This window comes from Conger conger, chromosome 1 (assembly GCF_963514075.1).
Source record: "Conger conger chromosome 1, fConCon1.1, whole genome shotgun sequence".
In the NCBI taxonomy this organism is placed as follows: domain Eukaryota; kingdom Metazoa; phylum Chordata; class Actinopteri; order Anguilliformes; family Congridae; genus Conger; species Conger conger.
The window spans coordinates 25,186,320-25,206,399 of record NC_083760.1 but is presented as its reverse complement, the minus strand read 5'-3'; the positions used below and the strand labels follow the sequence as shown (position 1 = coordinate 25,206,399).

Below are 20,080 nucleotides of genomic sequence, written 5' to 3'. Positions count from 1 at the left end.
TTGTATACTATATATTACCGGCGCCAAATTGCACACAATCAGAGTGTTGTCAAGCCGCCTGCCTTTTCCTCATTGATGATAATTTAAGGCAAATAGCTCAGAGAAAGCAATAGAAATTATAACTGCTTGGGCGATTTTCCCTGTAAATGAATAATAGACTTGGCTGATCAGGATAAATTTGGTGCCCCGGCTTTGATGGGTGAAGAAAAATTAAAAAGTGCAATGTCATTTAAAATGGCAGAACTGGCTGAGTAAATTACATTTGAGGATTCCAATCGCTTTTCTTTCTTCTAGCTTATTCCATTTGCATTAACCGAAAATCGTATTACACAGGCCATGCATTGTTAATTGGGCCTATATTGCATTATCCGTGATATAAATCAAACGACAAATATTGAAATGAATTGCAAATTCACTAATAGAGGATCATGAAACAATCTTTTTAAGTATCCCTCATTAATAATTTAATTCTAATTATATCACTGCGCGACGCTGTTATGGGAACCGACGTCTTATTTCCTTTGGTGTTTCCCTGTCTTTTCACACACCAATGTGGCCCAGCATTGTTTTGACTTATGGGGGGGTATAATGGAGATGAATTGGGATCCTATCATGGGAGCTGAGGTGGTATGGGGGGGGGGGGGGGGGGAGGGCACAAAAAAAAAAGAAAATCACATCACGCCTCCCGTTTCCCCGCCAATGATCCAACGCGCTTTTCCCGGAACAACAACACGATCCTGCCCTGATAATGAGCATTGCCCAAGAAAAGTGGCCTCTTTTGTCACTGTAATAGAACAAAAAAGTTTACTTTGAGGAGGGCGGGGGGTAAAAGGGGGGGGGGGGGGGGGGAAGAAAGAAAAAAAAGAATTGAGCCTTTTGCGATTTTTCTGGGGTTCTTTCCCTCTTCCCTCTCCGTCTCTCCCTCTCCCTCCTTCCGCCAAGCATTTCTTAACAGCCAATTAAGTGTTCCTATTTAAAGCTCGTTAAAAAGCGTTTCTTGGACCGGGAGCCGGGGCCGAGTGAAAAGAGTTAAATTCCCAGAAGCCCCGGCGGTGGAGAGGAGAGGGGCTTGAATTGAACCGAATGAAAAGAAGCAGTTGGAAAATAGCCGCAATCATTTAATGTGGACGACCCCTGACAGACTCGCCGCTCCTCTGGCGGAGCAGAAATTTGCATGGGGTCTGTGCGCGCAGGAACAATGTAACCTAAATGGTAGACAATCTTTATTCTAATGAAGTGGGTGTCAAGGTCAATGTAAAAGTGTGATGATAAATGGGAGAGCGTCGGGCGCGGAGAGTCACACCCGCATTATGCCGCTTTCACATTAATTGCGGACCGAAATACACAGAGCGAATTCCCCTGCAACAAAAAAAAAAAGAGAGGGAAGGAAAGGAGAGGTGGGGAAGGGGAAAGGGGGAGATGGGGCGCAGGGGGCTTCGGGTGGGAGCTATGTGGTGTATCTGCTGCTATGTGGGTGCAACGAGCGCTCGAGAGAAAGGGGGTGGTTGAGGGGCGTGGCATATGGAGAGTTATACTATATACGAGATATACTGTATCCATTTTGAAGAGAAAATATTTTCTGAAGTCACTCAATATCTCCAAAATAAAGAGGATTCAATCTTCAGAAATGTGATTATTTTGCAAGTAAAGGACTTAGGGTAGCTAATAGCTTTTCAAAAGTACTGAAAATAGTTTTGGCTTCATGCGAGCAATCATTTTATAAAGAGTAGCTGTCACTTTTTTAAATGGTGGATATCGTGGCGGACTGATTCAAGGCATTATGGAAATATAATGTTTTGAAGTGTGTGCGTATACAATGTTTATATGTGTTTATAAATGTTTATAAAACTATGACACCGTTATTATTATTATCATTTGTAGCTGACTGGTAGTAGTGTTAAAGCAGCATTTAAAATTAAGCAATGTTTTTACATTTGAAGATATTCTCACAAATACTGTTACATACCGTGCTTGGCCAGGTGCACCAAATGTATACGACATATTATCCCTGTAAAGATAATGAGTAAGTTTGTTTTGATATTTATGCTGCTTGAACTATGACTACACTACACTCGCAATCGAATGGCGTGGGTGTAATTGCAAAATTCGAAGACAAAATCCTGCTCGGGAAGGTAGTCGCCGCAAGGACGGCTTCGGTTTCACAGCGCACCCGGCGAATGCGTCGGATGACAACAGAGGGGAAAAAAAAGCGTTCAGGTTCCTCATATTCCTCAAAGGCGGCGTAACACGCAGGCTGACACATCCTGAGGCCTTACAGTCCCGCGCACCCTGCCGCCACCCGCCAACAGGACGCGGTGGACAACTGGGTATGAAATTGATTTCTACACAGCCAGGCAGACCGTAATTAGACTGCGAGCGGAAACCGAGGGAGAGGCGTTCGCACGCTTGAGAAGAAACGCGCGGAGGACGGCGGCCTTCCGCCTTTACCCGCGGCCGGGAAGCTACCGTCCGGCGCCCTCCGTTTAAAAGCGCTCCCCGTCTGACCATCGAGGGGAAAGGAGACGCCGTCGCGGGCGGAGTAAACGGCACGGAGAGGCGATGCTGGCGTGCCGCTGCTGTTATTCCGTTTTTCGCTGCAGCCTTTGAGGGACTGTGCACATTTCCTCAAACAGCGGGGAAGACAGGGAGTCCCCAAGGGCATCCGCAACACTGGAGCGAGAGAAGTTCCCTCAGAACTCACCTTTAAACAGCTCCTCTCTCTTTCTCTATCCCTCTCCTTCCCGCCCTGCCTCTCTCCCTTTCCTTCCCCCTCTCTCTCTTTCTACTCTCTCTCTCTTCCTCCATTTCTATCTGCCTCCTGTTTCCATCTTTCTTTCTGTCTTCCCTCTCCCCCCCTTCTCTCCTGCATGTAGCGTTTGTCTGCTGTGTGTTTTACGCACTGGCTGTGTGCACAGCGGCGGTGGCGTGCCGGAGACCATATTAAACGCCGCGGTTTTGGCAATTTGGGTTTCGCATTAAATACAAACACAGCCCAAGCCACTAGGAGCATATCCGCGGTTGTGACGATAATGCGGTGATTTAAAAATAAAAAAACTCTTTGAATGCGGTTTCGTCAAAGAGCCGGGCGGTATGGCCCCCGCGGCCCCCCCCCCCACCAAAAAAAAGAATCAAAAGGCGATGTGATGAAATGCAGTAACAATTACATTGCAAATTAGCAGACGTAGCTTTGATCTGCCATATGAAATTCCGGCTTTTTGAGGCATGGAAATGTAGTCTGTTGTTAATTAAGATTTTGGTGGCATTATCTGAACATCTGCATGACGACGGGTGCAGTTCACTGCGGGGCAGTGTTCGTCATCACTGCTAAATCTTGTGAGCGGGGTTGGGGGTCTGTTTATAGGAGTGGCGGCTGGCAAGACGCAGCGAGGCCGGGCCTGCCCTTGGTCTACGTCCCTGCAACAGGGAGTAGAGGCTGCTGATGAGGACGCCGCTCTGCGTTTGACTGATCGTGTCTTGAAAAGTGACAGCCCCTCCCTCTCCCTTGGGAACAGGGCCACACAGCTGAAGGACGTGTAACAGACAGCTCTGCCTGGAAAAGAATACCGGCTGACCTTGACATGACCTTGAGATAGGCTTAAGGACTGAAATGATTGCGCCCACCCTGAATGTGTGGGTAGTTGTCTTTGTGTGTACATTTGCACATATGTGTTCAGAAAAAGGCGGGGAGGGAGGTATTTTGATTCTGGTTCTAATCTAAAAATCCACATAGATAGATCATTACATTTGTACCGCATTTTTAGATACTCAAAACGCTTTACTGAGGTTAAAGTGCATATTCCCTGCTTTTATTTTATACATTCACACCTGTACACCTACTTATTCATGCAATTATCTAATCAGCCAATTGTGTGGCAGCGGTTCAATGCATAAAATCATGCAGATACAGGTCAGAAGCTTTAGTTAATGTTCACGTCAACCATCCGAATGGGGAAAAAATATGATCTAAGTGACTGTGGAATGACTGTTGGTGGCAGGAGGGGTGGTTTGAGTAATGTGAAAAACATCCAGTGAGCAGCAGTTCTGCTGGCAGAAATGGCTTGTTAATGAGAGAGGTCCAAGGAGAATAGCCAGACTAGCTGACAAAGCTGACAGGAAGGTGACATTAACGCAAATAACAACATATTACAATAGTGGTATGCAGAAGAGCATCTCTGAACACAAAACACGTCAAACCTCAAAGTGGTTAAGGCCACAGCAGCAGAAGACAGAAATTCCAAAAAATAAGTCTAATAAATTCCTAATAAAGAGCTCACTGAATGTATACACAAGGCTGCTGCAGGAAAAATGCTTCTGTGGAGGATGTCTACAAAAGTTTGACATCCACATCCAATTAAAAAAAGAAACCCACAACAACATGTCCGCCTCACCATTCAGCAGAATCATTCACTTTTTTTAGATAATTAACAAAGACCCCAAGAGTCCATCGCTGCTTTCGAATGGCCTCGGAAAGAAGCCTTCTGCCTAAAAGCCTTCTCTAGAGGGGAAAAAAACTTTAATACACCCTCTAATTCGCCTGTACAACAGTGCACTGTGTCCTCTCCCCTTGTTTCACTGCGTGCCCTTCCATTTACTTGAGGTTAGTACTGTGGCACAGTTTGTTCACATTTGAAGCTTTAGAGCTCACTCCATCTCGCTTTCTCTCTCTCTCTCTCTCTCTCTCTCTCTCACACACACACACACACACACACACACATCCCCAGTCCTATGCTGTTCTCTTTCTGTAATAAACTTCCCACAGTGCTCTCCCAAGCAAAATGCTAACGCTGTCCCATAGCCTGACTGCTGGGAAATGCCACGGCCACCAGGATGTAAGCCGCTAGCGCGTTCCAGAAGCATGACCCTCGCAAAGAAAGCGTGAAGGGGGGGAAGGGATTATCCCCGAAACAGGGCCTGTGCCACGGGGCCGGGCAGCCAATCACAGTCCGGCTGGGAGGTGAACTGACCCGCCCCCGTCCTCCCAATAGGAGCATGGTGACCTCTCCTCCTCAACCCCCGCCTTCTCCAAACTGCCACAGCGACAGATCATGCCTCCCACTGCCTCTCTCACCATATTGATTCGCACTCCAGTGTGTGTGTGCAGCTTCGCCATAATAAGTAAACAAGCTGACATGCTTTCTGCTAAGACAGGGAGGGTCGGTTCAACATGAGAGGCAGCTCAAGTAGGCTTTGTTCCATGACACATCGCATTATTACAATATTTATAATCATAATGTTCAGATCGGTGGACGTTTAAGAGAAAAAATACATGTAGGCCTATATAACATTCATCCTCTTAGGATTAGTAATGTTAGAAAGAGTAAGGTGGGGCTCTACAGAGGTCTGATGTTAGGAGCATTTGCTGCCAAAAATGAATGCGTGCTAACTGGAAAAATTATTTTGGAGCACATCTACTAATTGGGATGCACTAGCATGCACCTGCATTTTTCAACTTATCAGCACATATGCTACTTAGAAAAGTTAGAATCCAGCCCTGGAGTAAGGTGAAGATGTGGTGCATGTGTCCGTGTGTTTGTGGAAAATTTGATTATGACTGAAGAGGTAGGTAATGATTATATAAAAGAACAGAATTTATACACAAATACACATCTGAATGTTGCATCCTCTTCTATTTGTCACCACACACACACTCACATCCAAGCACACACATGTGCAGGCACACATACAGCACCCTACAGAGAGAGAGGTTTGGAGGCACAATGAAACGCACAGAGAGCACGGCCACTGTGTAAGCGTGTGGACAAACAGAACTCCGGGGGTCATGCCCAACAGCGAGGATTCTGGGAACTCTATCCTCCTCACATTCCTCTCCCACCACTCCAAAGCCTGTGCGTGCACCGAGCGGAGCCGAGGGGGACCACCGAGAGGGGAGGGGGGGGGGGGGGGGCAGGATTCCACCGATCCTCTTCCCCGACCGGAGCCTCGGCCAGGGGCGTCCCCTAACGGTCGCGTCGTAATCGGCGGCGAATTGGCAAGCGCCGGAACGTGCCAGAAAGCGGTCGGCCCCATCAGGCGAAATCACAGTCACGTCTCCCTAAACGACAGCGAAACGGTTTCATCTCATCTCCTGGCGCCGGGGAGAGGGTGACATTTGGCAATGTGCTGCTCGGTTAGATGGAAAAATGGATTCATCTTTCACAAGCCTTTACTCCCTCCCCCCCTCCCTTCTCATTGGCTGGCCGTGCTCTTCCTATTTTGAAGGAACTTATCTAGGAATCACATTTTTTATTATCTCAAGAGTCTCATACCATGAGACACAACAACACCTGTAAACAGAGGATAAAGTAACCTCTTTAAAGATGAAATTGGATGAAGAGTACAAAGATAATTAATGATTGGTTGGTTTACTGGCTGCATTGCAAACGTTGCGATAGTTTTGTCTTGCTTTGTCTTCGTAAATTTCTGCCAAATAACACTGATGAACCTGTAAGTTGTCACTTACAGCTTAGCTAATATCACGAGGGAAGGTACATGCATCAGCTCAATCAGGCTTCTTACCTCTCCGGGACTGTCCCTCTGACGTAATGTTTTTTACGTATTGTGTGTAAATAAATAAAAGAAATACAAAGTTTTGCACTTTTCACCTTTTTGGAGGAATAAAAAAAAAAAAGAAGCAGCTTCTGCCACATTCACGATAACCAGAGCAGCACTTTCTAGGTGTCTACACGCGTTGTGAAGTAACACTTCTCACTGTACGCCCAGCGGTGGTTCTTTCTAACCCACTGTACGCCGCGTAAAGAGGCAGGTGAGACAGACGCACAGACGGCACACTGCGAGGGAGCGCGGCTCTTATTCCTGCGAGCGTACTCCGGGCTTTCCGGCCTCTTCTCCCAGCACAGCTCTCCGCCGTGTTGAAGTACAAGAGGGCGGCCAGGCATCTCTCCTGATGTCATCAGCATATCAATCCAATCTCGCTGCAGCCGTACAGCCATTACCGACCAATCAACAGTCCTTCAATTTCAAACGCTTTCATTTCAAACTGAGTACATCCAGAATACATGATTCTTTTTTCTTCTTTTTTTTTTTTTTTTACATGAGATTAAACTTTGAGGGGAAAAAAGCTTTCTTTTGCATGTAATATATAACCGAAGCGATGATTTCTGCTCACCGAGGCTGCTGTCCAGCACCGTTTTGCTGAAGGATTTATCAACATGCAAGAGCTCAGGTCCGCACTTTATTAATTTATTTCCCCGCTAATTCCCAGCCCTGAATTTAGCCCCTCTAGACAGAGACAGACTTGTAAATGATATGCCTTGCTCGTGTCAACAACGATATTTGTGTTTTTGAATTATGCATATGGCATAATGGGCCTCCGTCAGAAGTGCTGACAACAAAATATCCCTATATTTAAAAATTCACATCCCAAGGGTTTACATGCCCTTAACTGGGTATCCCCCCTGCCCCTTACCACCCCCCCCAAACCAAACACTGTGGGCTCTCAGATGAAAACCGCTTCTGGAATTTTCTGCATGTCTAGCCAATAGTGGCATGTAATGCAAACAATGTACAAACGAGGGGTGTCCAGGAGAAATTTAACAGCCCACGCGTGGTTGTGCTCATGCTTGGCCGACTGTGTGTGGCTCCTTTATGCTTTCCCTCTGCGTCCACTGCAAGTCCGTGATCATTGACAGGTGCCTATTGGTGTCAGTTAATGCTAAAATGGAGTTGCGCACAACAGAAATGGGGGTTACATATAAATGACAAATAATAATTTGTTATTTAGCTGACGCTTTTATTTTTTATCCAAAGTGACTTACAGTTGTTGAGACTAAGAAGGGGACAATCCCCCCAGGAGCAATGCAAGGTTAAGGGCCTTGCTCAAGGGCCTAACGGCTGTGCGGATTTTATCAGGGCTACACCGGGGCTTGAATCACCAACCTTCCGGGCCCCTTCCAGCTAGCAGGTAGCTCCACTGACACCAAGCCAATTGGGCAACCCGGAACAGGAAAACTACATGCCGGTGTAATTGAGAGAGCTCAGAAAAGGGGGGGATCTGGGAGTCAGTGAGTGGGATGCTTTGTGACACAGAGGGATTGTCACGGTGTGGTGACAGAAGCAAACTGAGCTGCTTCAACACCTCTCCCACCCCCCATACATAACCCCCCCCCCCCCCCCCACATTACTCAGTCTCTAAGCTGCTCTCAGTCTCAGTGAGCCCTCTGGTGGTTAAGCACGGACATTACATTCAATCACATCAAAGAAGGCCAGCCTCCCCAGCCCCCCTCCATCATTCGACACTATGCAGAGCTCTGTACATACAGCCGGCGTGTGAATTATTTACTATTCTCACCCATTTGTTAAAAGAGACTAACCTGGGGGACCGGCCCTTCAAAACAGCCTTTCATCCGACTGGCCTTGTGTGCGTCAAGGGGGTTTGTTTCCACCGTCGTCATGCGGTTTTAGGAAAAGGGGATTTGTTGCGTTCTCAACGGCTGGTCTTCTTGGTTTTTTTTGTGTTTTTCTTGTGTGTGCTCTCCCTCCGAAGCCCTCGTCGTCAAAACGAGAGTCTTGTGGAAGCCTGTGTGAAGGGGTCCTCAAGAGTCTTTAGGGACCGGGGACATTGAGAGGGCTCATCAGGACCGCCTCTCTCGCAGACACAAAAACCCCTTTAAACCCCCCGGCCCTTCCCCCCGCAGCCTCCTTCAAGTCCCCGTCCTTTGCTTTCATAAAACTCCTTTTCCGTTGATGGCCTTTTTTTAAACGGGGAAATCGGGCGCAATCGTCCCCTCTCTCGAAAACGGCGAGTCTCCTCTCGAGACGAAACGGACCCTAATGCCCAAATCTAGTCTTTCGAGTGTTGTTATGGCAACATCTAACTTAACTCTGGCGAATCAAATAGCGCGGCCGATCGATAATGAGAATCCCAGCACCGACGTCTCTCCACATATTAAATTACACATTGGGGGCTTTACCTGTGGAGTGTGGTTTCTCCCCTTCCCCTAGTGTGTAGCGTTGACCGTTATGTGCGGAGACAAATATCCCTCCGCAGAATTCCTACCTGTGTTTGAGTCGCTGACTGGGTTCGGAGTGGAATGGATTCTCTTTACTTTTGTTTACTTTCGCATACAGTACAAAGACCCGGTCAAGTGTGGTAAGGCACCCAGCAAAATCAGGAGCTGCATTTATTAAAACCAACGACTATGTTCTGGTGGCGTGTGGAGGATCGCCTGTTTCGCAGCGAGAAAAACATCCCTCCGCAGGATCCCTACCTCTGTTCAAGACGCTGATTGGGTTCGGAGCGAAATTAATGAGCGTGTGTACGAAATCAGAGAGCGCCCAGGTGTCCTGGAGCACCATGGGCGATTTGAAATTGGAATCTGGCGGTGGGGGAGCCTGAGATAACCTCTGTAATTAGCCGGGGCTGGAAAGGAGCGGGCTGCGGGACTCGGACGGGCGGACGGCGGAAGGCTGCTCGCGGTCTGGGTTTCACAGCGAGCCGAGGTCCGCTCTTCGGAAGACGTCAAGAAAAATATTAATTTAACACCTCTGTGTGACCTATCAATCAAAAGAGAACACAACCGGGCTCACTCGGCTGAGTCCGAGGTGGTTCTCGCGACCGCGGACGGCCTGCTTTTTAAAAAGTGCGCAAAGTTCACCCAAGTCTGAGAGCCGGTACTGTTGGAGTGGTGGATAAAATTGCGCTCAACCATGTTAAATGGATCGCCCCGTTTCGGAGCGATTGGAACACCCCGGGCCTCTTCAGAGAGGTCCACTACAAAGCGCTGAGTGGGGTTCTAAAATCAGAACGGCCTTTTAGAGAGGCCGGTGCGACGGTATTCGCCGCAGTGCGAGGACGGGTCACGTGACCCGAGCTTAGGAGCCGAAGGGGAAGAAGATGCCCTTTTCTCCGAGCGTGAAGCTGTTCCTCCCACTCGTACTCCCGAAATTACAGGATGTGGCAATCAGTGGCATTCTCATTAATGGACTCCGCAGTTCGATGGGTACGAGCCGGCGGGACGAGGTCGTAAAGAGCCGACGGAACGAGGCGCTCAGGGGGAGGGCAGCCGGCGTTTTAATGTCCCCGCGTACGAGCGCGAGGCCCGGACAAAATGGCCGCTTTACGAGCCATGGAAACGACCGGTGATTAAGGGTTCCTGGGTTTTGTACCCCGGGAACCTCTACCTTTGAACCGGGGACGGACGGGGAGCGAGAGGGGGGTCCCGGTGTTGGAGGAAGGCGGCTGATTTGGGGCGGTGTGCCCGCAGCGCTTGGTAGCGCAGGCGTTTCCTCCAGAGGCAGAGCTGGTTATTGATCTCTTCACCTTTCCTCCGAGGTGCTGGGAAATGTCACACAGGCATATGGTCTCGGGCTCCTGCAGCCGCCCCCCTGTTTCCTGTTTACTGCTGGAGACGCCACAACACAGGCTGCCTGGGATTAGTACAGCAGTCTACGCCCCCCCCCCCTGCCCCGTCACACCCCCACCCCCTTCTCTGGCCTGTTCCTTGCCCACTCTTTCACAGGTCAGTAAGAAGGAGATTTGGGTCAAGGTGACAGTTGAGATCTGCAGTGCATCCAGCCAGCGATTTCATGTCTGAATGTGATTTTGTGTGACTCACTGTGTCTCTCCCCACACATCGCCCCTTTAGAGCAACCATTCTTCACATGTACCTTCCCACACAGAGCCAATAGGCACAGACAGACACTCGCGAATATACAAACACACACACACACACACACGCACACTGTACACATTTACACATTCCACATACCACTTTGTTCCCTGTGTGGTTTTATTACTGAAAGACAGCCCTGACAGAGCAGAAAGTCAAATTGACAGAGGTCAACACTTGGTGGCGTGGGCAGCACATGTTGGCAGCACATGTTAAGCCCAGTCTCCACCAAACAGCCAAGACGAGATGAGATGGTTTTAGAACGTCGTTAGAAGAAAGTTTTATCGGTGTGAACTTCGTCGGCTCTCGGCGGCAGGCGATTCGAAAACTAAGCATGTCAAGTCTTAAGCCCGGAGTTTTAGAACATTTCGTAATTTAATGTTACAGTTAACTCAGGTCATTATGGAAACAGTCGTTTATTTGTTTACTCGGCGCTTTGGTGTGGACTGCCTAGTCTATACTTGCAGACGTTTTTGAGATTTAAACACGGACGTTCCGAGATTTCCCTAGTCTTGTCTCGTCTCGGCTGTTTGGTGGAGACTGGGCTCTACACCTGCAGCCTGTGCAGGTGTGCAGTGGGGGCCCAGCGAGACTGGAGAAGAAGCACGGCCGCCCCAGTGCTTTCCTGTGCCAGAGAGGGGAAATTAAAGATGGAGGGGCTTCACTGTGTTCAACACACAGCCAACGAGTCAAAGAGACCCCTGCTGCCCTCGTCTGACGACACACAGGGAGCCCGGGAAGCTGTACCCTGTTACCCCACTGCGCTGCAGATGTTAATGCTGCACACACACACGCGCGCAGACCTGCACACACACACACACACACAAACACACACGTGCGAGCAAACACACTCATACACACACATACGCACACACACTCATGCTATACACACACACACACACACACAAATGAGCACACACATACAGAAACATGCACAAACACACACACAGACCTGCACAGACACACAAACACAAATACACACACACACAAACACACACGTGTGAGCAAACACACTCATACACACATATGCTCACACACTCGTGCTACACACACACACACACACACACACACACACACAAATGAGCACACACACACACACAAACACACGCAAACAAACACACACAGACACACACACACACACACAAACGGCCCCCTTTAGGGCTGTGATAAGCATCCACATGTTATTTCAATGAACAGCCAGTTCCTTGCCTGCCAAGTGGCACGAATTGTTGCACGCTGTCCCGGAAGAGTTTTATTAATTGTATGTTTTCTGAGAAAAAAAAAGCCTTTTGTTTACTTTTGGAAGTGAAACTCTGGTTACCCAGGCGACCGGTCGAAGCCAAGCATTGGAGAAACACACTGAGGCTTTTGTTTGCTGTCGTCCTCTGAATGCAGTCTGAGGTGGCCAGTGCACTTCAGAGCTTAATTGGTAGACGGGGGGGCAGTGCATTCCAAGCCCTTTGATAACACTCTTTTAAAATTTGCTAAATAAATATATGTTTGTCGACAAGAGCAAAATGAATATATGTTTGTCGACAAGTCGAAAACGTAAGCTAGGACTGGAAAACGTTATAACACAAACCGCACGTACGCAATCGAACAAGAAAAAGTGCACTGTGTTGTTTTTTTCAGTTGTTCGCTAGCCTCCCATTATCCACGTGCTTACCGCTGTGACTCCAAAGAGAGAACAGAAAACCTAACCATATACAGAAAGGTCCATAAGTATTTGGACAGGGAGACAATTGTAAAGGGCTGTAATTCCTACACAATACCCTCACATTGAAGTGCAGACAGCCATCTTAAATATCCAAGTATCTACATCCATATCGAGTGAACTGTGTAGCAATCACAGCTCTTGAAAACTGTGTCACTGTCCAAATACTTACGGACCTCACTGTATGTAAAGTGGTAGCATTGATTTAGGTATTGCATATTTAACATGGAATATTCACTGCATATAGGTATATACTGTATCACACTGGAATTATAAAATTACAATTCCTTCAATGGTAGACGTGTCTCTTTGAATTTGACCTATGAGGCAGCCCTATCTACTACAGCTACCAGCATTGTATTGAATTATATTGTTGCTTTTAATGAGTAAAACCATCCCAGTAATTCTGTTTCTACAGTTTAACCCTGTAACACATCCCGAGGCAAAAGGCTGACCTGTTGTCACATGTCCCCGGTCTGCCACAGAGAGATCCTCACTGAAGAGACAAACAAACTGATTTCCTGTCAGGCCATCAGGCATTCATGCTAATGAGGAGGCAAGAACAGAGAGGTATCAAAACTAGCATCAGGGAGGGCTGAGACACACGCATAAACCTAAGGTCTAATCTCTCTCTCTCTTTTTCTGTCTCTCTCTCGCTCACTTCCCTCTCCCTCTCTTTCTCTCTCTCCCTCCCTCTCTCTGCCTCTCCCCCTCTCTTGCTTTTCTCTTTCACTCACTTTCTTTCTGGCTCACTTGCTTTCTCTCTCGCTCCCTCTCTCTCTCCCTTGCTATCTCTTGCTCGCTCTATCCCTCACTTGCTTTCATTCTCTCTCTCTCTCTCTCTCTCTCTCTCTCTCTCTCTCTCCCATCATACACACATACAGTACGTACCCACAAACACACCATCACAGAAATGCTCGCTGTTACTCTCTCGCTCACTAAAACACATACACACATACACACAAACACTATACACATGCGCTACAGAACTGCCCATGCATTTTACACATCTTCTCTACCACACCAATGCACACACATTTTCACTCTGTGTGTGTGTGTGTCTGTGTGTGTAGAGACTTGAATGAGTGCCGCTGGTCTGTCAGGCCTCTCCGCAGCTGCGAGCCCTGTGGATCCGAATCTCCACATTAAACACCACCTGCTCCCGCTACATAAAACACAGCGCTGCGTTACTGCATGGCTGTCTGACACAGAGACCATCACTCACTGTCTGTCTAACAGGCTCCTGCTCCCCTCGCCCGAGACTGACCTCAGTACAGTGCCATCCCCTTTATACGGTCCTCATCGCCCTCTCACACTGATCTCAGTACCACACTGTCCCCTTTATATGCTCCTCATCACCCTCTCACACTGATCTCAGTACAGTGCCGTCCCCTTTATACGTTCCCCATTCCCCTCTGACACTGATCTCAGTACAACACTGTCCCCTTTATACGCTCCTCATCGCCCTCTCACACTGATCTCAGCACAGCACTGTCCCCTTTATACGCTCCCCCGTCCCCTTCTGACACTGACCTGAGTGCAACAGTGTCACTCAGGTATGTGGCCACCAGACCTGGGTTAAATATGTAACTGTTTTCGAGTCAAATACTTTACTTTTCTGAGCTTGTCTGGTGTATTAGAACCTATGAATACTATAAAAAGAGCAAACTCCTCCTTCTGGTCCTCTTGGGTTGGCTCAACTGCACGAGGCACAATCAATAAATCACACAAAAGTATTCAAATCCAAAACAATTACGTATTTGAGCCAGATTTGAGCACACTATGCTCTGAAACTGACCTCAGCACAGGTTTATCCCTCACACAGAAGGCCACACTGCTCTAACACGGACTGCAGACACAGACAGACACAAATTATGCCATTTACATTGCAAATACCTTTGCAGAGTAGCTTGCAACATACAGAACATTGTAAATCTTCTGTCTCACAGATCCCTATCCAGAGATTTTAATTAGGCTGATCGAAGTGAGGCACACAAGTGAACAGTTCAATAGCAGTGTCCCATCTGATTGTAAAACCAGAGACCACATCTTTTCATTGAGTGAGCACTTTATTAGGTAGACCTGTACACCAGCTCGTTAATACAAATATCTAGTCAGACAATCATGTGGCAGCAACTGAATGCATAAAAGCAAGCAGACACGGTCAAGAGGTTCAGCTGTTGTTCGTACCAAACATCAGAATGGGGAAGAAATGTGAATGATTGTTGGTGCCAGGAGAGATGGTTTGAGTATCTCAGAATCTTGTGGAATTTTTACGCACAACAGTCTCTAGAGTTTACAGAGAATGGTGTGTGATTCAGGCTGACAGGAAGGTGACAATAACGCAAATAACCATGCTTTACAACAGTGGTTTGGCGAAGAGCATCTCTGAAAACACAACACGTCAAACCTTGAAGAGGATTGGCTGCAGCAGCCCAAAAAAGAAATACTACATACCTAATAAAGTGGTCACTGAGTGTATACTACATGCTGTCCGATCCAACAACTCTGACTGGGGCATTTAACGGTAACTCAACACATGTGAAAAAGAGGAATGTAGAATCGGCGTTATAAAATCAGGCAGAATGAGGCCTTTTTGCATACAAAGTTGCTGCAGCTCTGTCCCGGGCACATGGCAGGCTACGTGTAAATAATACCCCTTTGAACAGGAATCCAAACACGCTGTCTCCGGCGCATCCGTAAGAGAATCTGCCGGAGAGGCTTGTTAATAAAGACCGAATCTTTTAATGCATGATTTATAAACATGGGATTGCGGGGCCCCGGCGAGATCTCTGGTGGGGAAACAGAGAAACGTTCAGAAGGTGTAACGCGCTTTATCAAAAAAAAAAAAAGGAAAAAAAAGACCATTAAAAAAAACTTCAGTCAAAACAAAATGGGCCCGCAGAGTGGTTTCAATCCGGTGGAGATGAGGGGAATATTTGGGAAGAAGTGGCGCTTTGATCAGCCAGGCGTCAGATCAGGGCAGATTAAGATGAAATTTATTCAAGCTGTCAGGAATGGCTAAGAAGCGATCCGGATCCTGATGAGATGTCGACGTTCCCGGCATTCCGACTGGGGTTTTTCGGCTAAGGACCGATTCTACCTCCCGGAGTTTGGCGTCAAAGCGTCAAGACTACAGGTGGCATTGTGGAGGGGGTACAAACGCGCTAAGCAAAAAGACATTGGTAATGTTAATTCCGGTCCGTCGCAAAAAGGCTTCTGCAAGTAATATCACAATGGAGAGCTGTTTAACAAAATTAATAAAGAGATGGCTATCCAAGTAAATGCCTTCAGATTCCAAAAAAAGGATATTATTAAATAGTATTATTATTTAAAACGTATCTTAAATGCTAGCCTTTGATCTTCATGCTGGACACAGTTCATTGTGTCCAATTCAGCTGCAAATGGGGTAAAATTACGGTTTTGCGGAAGCTCTGAAAACAGCCTTTGAAAGACAAAGAATTGGTTTGATATTTCCGACTTTATCACTTAAAAAATGACTAATGGTGGGGTCAATATGCAAGATGAGAGAGAAGATTAGTTTTGACCTTGACTGTGACCCTTGCGGTTTGGAAATGAAAACGGCGACGGAGGGGGAAAAAGCCAGAGGGTAGCCGTGTCTTGTCATTATGTTGTTTCCAGTTCTGAAGGTGGTTATTAATTTTATTTCTTTATGATTCGCAATCTGCTCTTTTGAAATATGCCATATGCTCAAAGCAATTCAAGGATGACGCGTGTCAGAATCAGTACAATAAAAATAGCCTAAATGAGCTTGATTTACTGCTAGTGCCTCCCAGCCCATGATAAAATCCCACAGCCTTTGCAAATAACACCCTGCCAGCCAAAGGACCTCCAAAATTCCCATTTTCAATCAATCCAACGTTAGCCAGATAAAAAAAAAGGGAAAAGTGAGGAAGAAATAGAGGGGGAAAAATTGATAACAAACAAGCAGTGTAGTACATATTTATTAGGGGAGGAGGGAATGAAATCAATATCTGAGCCCCGAATCAGTTTGTTTTAATCATGAACAAACATATTGACTTAACGCAATATGGCCTGTTTTATCTATCACTAATAAAAATTCATTGAGACGAGGCGCCTATCGAGGAAGCTGTAAAGCAGAAGAGGGGGAAATCCGTCTCCCCCACCCTCCCGTTCCGTCCATTTTCCCCCCTCTCTCTCTCGTTCCCTCGCTTCTTCCCGGGGAAGCGTCTGAAGGACGGAGCGATGGGCGCGGAAGGCTGAAGTCACAGAGCGTGTTGGCGCTCGTTTGCCTGCGGTCTGTTTATTAATGCCTCTCTGTCTGTAGTTCTCATTCATCTGCGGAAAGTGTGTGTCTTTTATAGAAAACCACACCGCATGGAACGAGAGAAAGGGAGATTTCTGGTGTTTGTGGAGGGGGGGATGGGGAGACAGGGAGGGGGTTAGGGTTGGGGGTGTGCGTACGTGCAGGAGGGGGGCGGAGAGTCCTATGTACGCCCTTATCGGGCAACGTCCTCCGCGAGGACAATCGGATTCTCGGAGCCGGGCTAACCTTGTACAGATGCAGCTGCTGGTCCTCTGACATCATCAGGTCGTGGCTGTCCGTCACTATGGACTCCATGTCCATCAGCCAATCCCAGAGCTCCTGGTACTCAGACTCAAAATCCTGCAGACTAGGGAAAGAAACAAGACGAGACCAAAGTTATACTCTACATAAGAAGAAAGTCTAATTAATTTTACAAATTAAATTCCCTAATTGCTTTTGCTGTTTTTTAAAATGAAGTTTCGTCCCTTATTTCACTTTTCACCCAATTTTAATCCGTTTTATTTGTCAGACGGCTCCATGGCTGTAATCTCCGTCCCTGACCTTGGTCAAATACACTTTTCTGTGCTCGATGGATCTTGCCTGGTGAAATTGTGCCAACCAAGAGGACCAGATTGGGGGTTTGCACTTTTTAAGAAAACTGCATTGGTTCCAATACACCAGACAAGCTCAGCAAAGCATAGATATAAATAAATATTTGAGTCTAGAACAATTATGTATTTGACCCAGGTCTTGTCAGTTCAGGAGGACACAAAAGGGTAAGCCTTCTACAAAATTACTGCAGTCAGCCACCACCTCCTTCTACACTGTAGTGTATGAGCTGAGTTGCACAGATGTTGAGGGGGAGTGTCCTAAAAGTACAGCTGGTGCAGGCAAACTGCAGGTGTCTGACTGACCAGAGGGGTCACTGCTGAGCAGCGAGGTGAGGAAACGCCTGGTCCCTGAGGGATGCATTGGCCAACTGGTTGATGCTTTGTGGGAGCTCTGGAGCTGCAGCACCAATGGCTATTGCACAAGCTAAATGTGCCACCTCCACCTCCCATAAAATGAACATCGTTAAGCGTCTTGCTGACTCTTCCCATTGCAGGCTCATAAGCAGGTTAGAACTGACATTGGTAGCCCATTACCGTTACTATGACAGAAAAGAACCACTCAAAATGTGAGCTTGGCAAGCCTCTGTCTTGCCCCAGCTCCACAGTAGAAAGGGGAAAAAATGAAAGTCAGTATGCAAGCCTCAGTGAAGCTGGTTGGAGTGTGTGTGCGTGTGTGAGTGTGTGTGTGTGTGTGTGTGTGTGTGTGTGTGCAGGACCCCCTCCCCACCCCTCACGCCCCACCCCCGCCCCTCTTCCTTGCCTGACACTGAGTGACATTTTCACAGCAAGAACAGCTAAATTACAACCCTCCCCCCACACGCACCAAAATGAAATAACATCAAATATTTATAAAAGGAACAAGAAGGATTTCTCGCACATACACATTAGTGTCATTCTTTTTAAAGGCAACTTTGCACGGTGGCAACATCTTTAAAACATCAGGGGCAGATTGTTATGAATTCATACAGGCTCAGACACTTTGGCAGTTATGTCAGATTATTGCCATTTCCCGCCTCGCATTCACAAGCTATTCGGCGAGCTGTCCCTGAAGAAAAAACTATGAATGAGATTAAATAAATGACTATCAAAGTAGGAAAAATATCAACACATCCCTTTTTATTTCAATTTAATGCTGCCACAAACTAAAGTGAAAAATGAGATTTTATTTGGGTATCACACATGTAATTTCAAGAAGCGCCGTCGTATGTATTAGCAAATCTGAAGCAGGCATTGATCAAACAAAACGGCATCGGGGAAAGTATGAATATTTTAGCTTATTTGTTACACAGAAGACATTGATCAAAACAAAACGGAGAAGACGTGAATATAAGAAATGATATGATATGTAAGCTTGAGGAGGAAAGTCACCCGAAAAAGCGTTGAAAGCCGTGCTCATTACGGAGCAGAATATGCTTTTTGTAAGCCGAACCGACAAGTGCATTATAACACCCTCCTCTATTTCTTCCCGGCTAATAGGAGACTAAATGCTTGTAAAACAAGTTCTTCCAGGGTACCCAAACAAACAAAGGAATGTGGAAAGAGCCATCCATTCATCAGCCAACCGGCGTACGCTTTTGAAGTGTCAGTGTCGCGGTCGCCCCCCTCCACGTCTGATTTCTTCTTTTTTTTTGCGTGCGACGTTCCTCCCGCTCGCTAACCCCGGCCCTGCGATGCCGGACGATTTTTGTCACCCTCTGATACGACTACGCTAAAATTGTATTTCATTTATTCATTATTTAGCTTTTATCCAAAGCGACTTACAGTTGATCACATTGCTACGGGGGCTAATCCCTACTGGAGCAATGCGGAGTTAAAGGCCTTGCTCAAGGCCTGAAACAGCTGATGTTGTCGTGACACCGGGGCTTGAACCACCAACCTTCCCCGTCCCAGTCACCTAAGACACTAGGCTACAGGCTAGTAGAATGGACTCTATCGGGTGAGATTTTCAGACCGCAAAACAGAAAACGGGACCGCTTTCCGACACCCATTAGACCCCAGGACCCCCACCCGAATACCAAGCCCGTTCGACATCCATCTCACCCGCCCGGAACGCCCGTCGAGTGTCGGATACGGGGAGCCTCGTTCATCAAAGGGCCGGATCACAGGGCTGAGCTCGGAGCGCCGAACGACGACAGGGAAAGGTTGGGCGCCTTATTGACACTCCTCACATCTCATTCAAAGTGACATTTTACAGAAAGGGCTCTTTAATTTATGGGGTTAATCCTCTCCCTTCTAATGCGGGAATCTTACCTTCTCTTCTTCTCTGTTTTTTTTTACATACTGAAAAAGAATCCCCTGCTGGGATCTTTTGAGTCCTCCTCCTTGAACAGTAACTGTCCCGGGTTTGTCGGCTTGGGGGGGGGGGGGTGGGGGGTTGGGGAGTGTGTGGGCGAGAGCCGACAGGCCTGAACGACCGCGGCGGGTGAGGGAGAGGCAGCCTTGGCGATGGCGTTCGACAGCTCCTCCCCGAAGACGCGTTTCCAAGCAAAGGTAAGGGGCCAAGGAGTCAAAACAATGAATCCCTGAGCAGGCAGCCATCATTAAAATTCAAAGAAGGATCATTATGGTTTTTCCGCAAAATAAATCATTAGAATGAGAGGCTTAAAAGGATTAAAGCGATGCTTGATTCAAAGCCAAGGGGAGGGAGTCGAGTCCGAAAACCTGGAGTTAAGAAACGCTGCGGTGAGAATTACGGGTGGGGGCAAGGTTGTGTGTGTGTGTGCGTGTGTGGGGAGGGGTTAGTGTGGGACACTAACGGGAAAGTGCTGAATCATCATTAAAAACCAAATGGGAAATCACGCTATGTAGATTTGGCTCTGCAGAGCATCAGAGGAGAAAA

At 47.3% G+C, this 20,080-nt stretch overlaps 1 protein-coding gene across 2 annotated transcripts in view; it reads right to left on the bottom strand.

Annotated features, from left to right (window-relative positions):
* The window catches only part of akap6 (A kinase (PRKA) anchor protein 6), a 164,663-nt gene that overhangs the window by 38,683 nt on the left and 105,900 nt on the right, over positions 1-20,080 (bottom strand). For both annotated transcript variants that reach the window (XM_061218527.1, XM_061218528.1), the window contains exon 9: positions 16,877-16,997. In XM_061218527.1, coding sequence (XP_061074511.1) covers positions 16,877-16,997 — 121 coding nt within the window. The remainder of the gene's footprint in view (positions 1-16,876; positions 16,998-20,080) is intronic.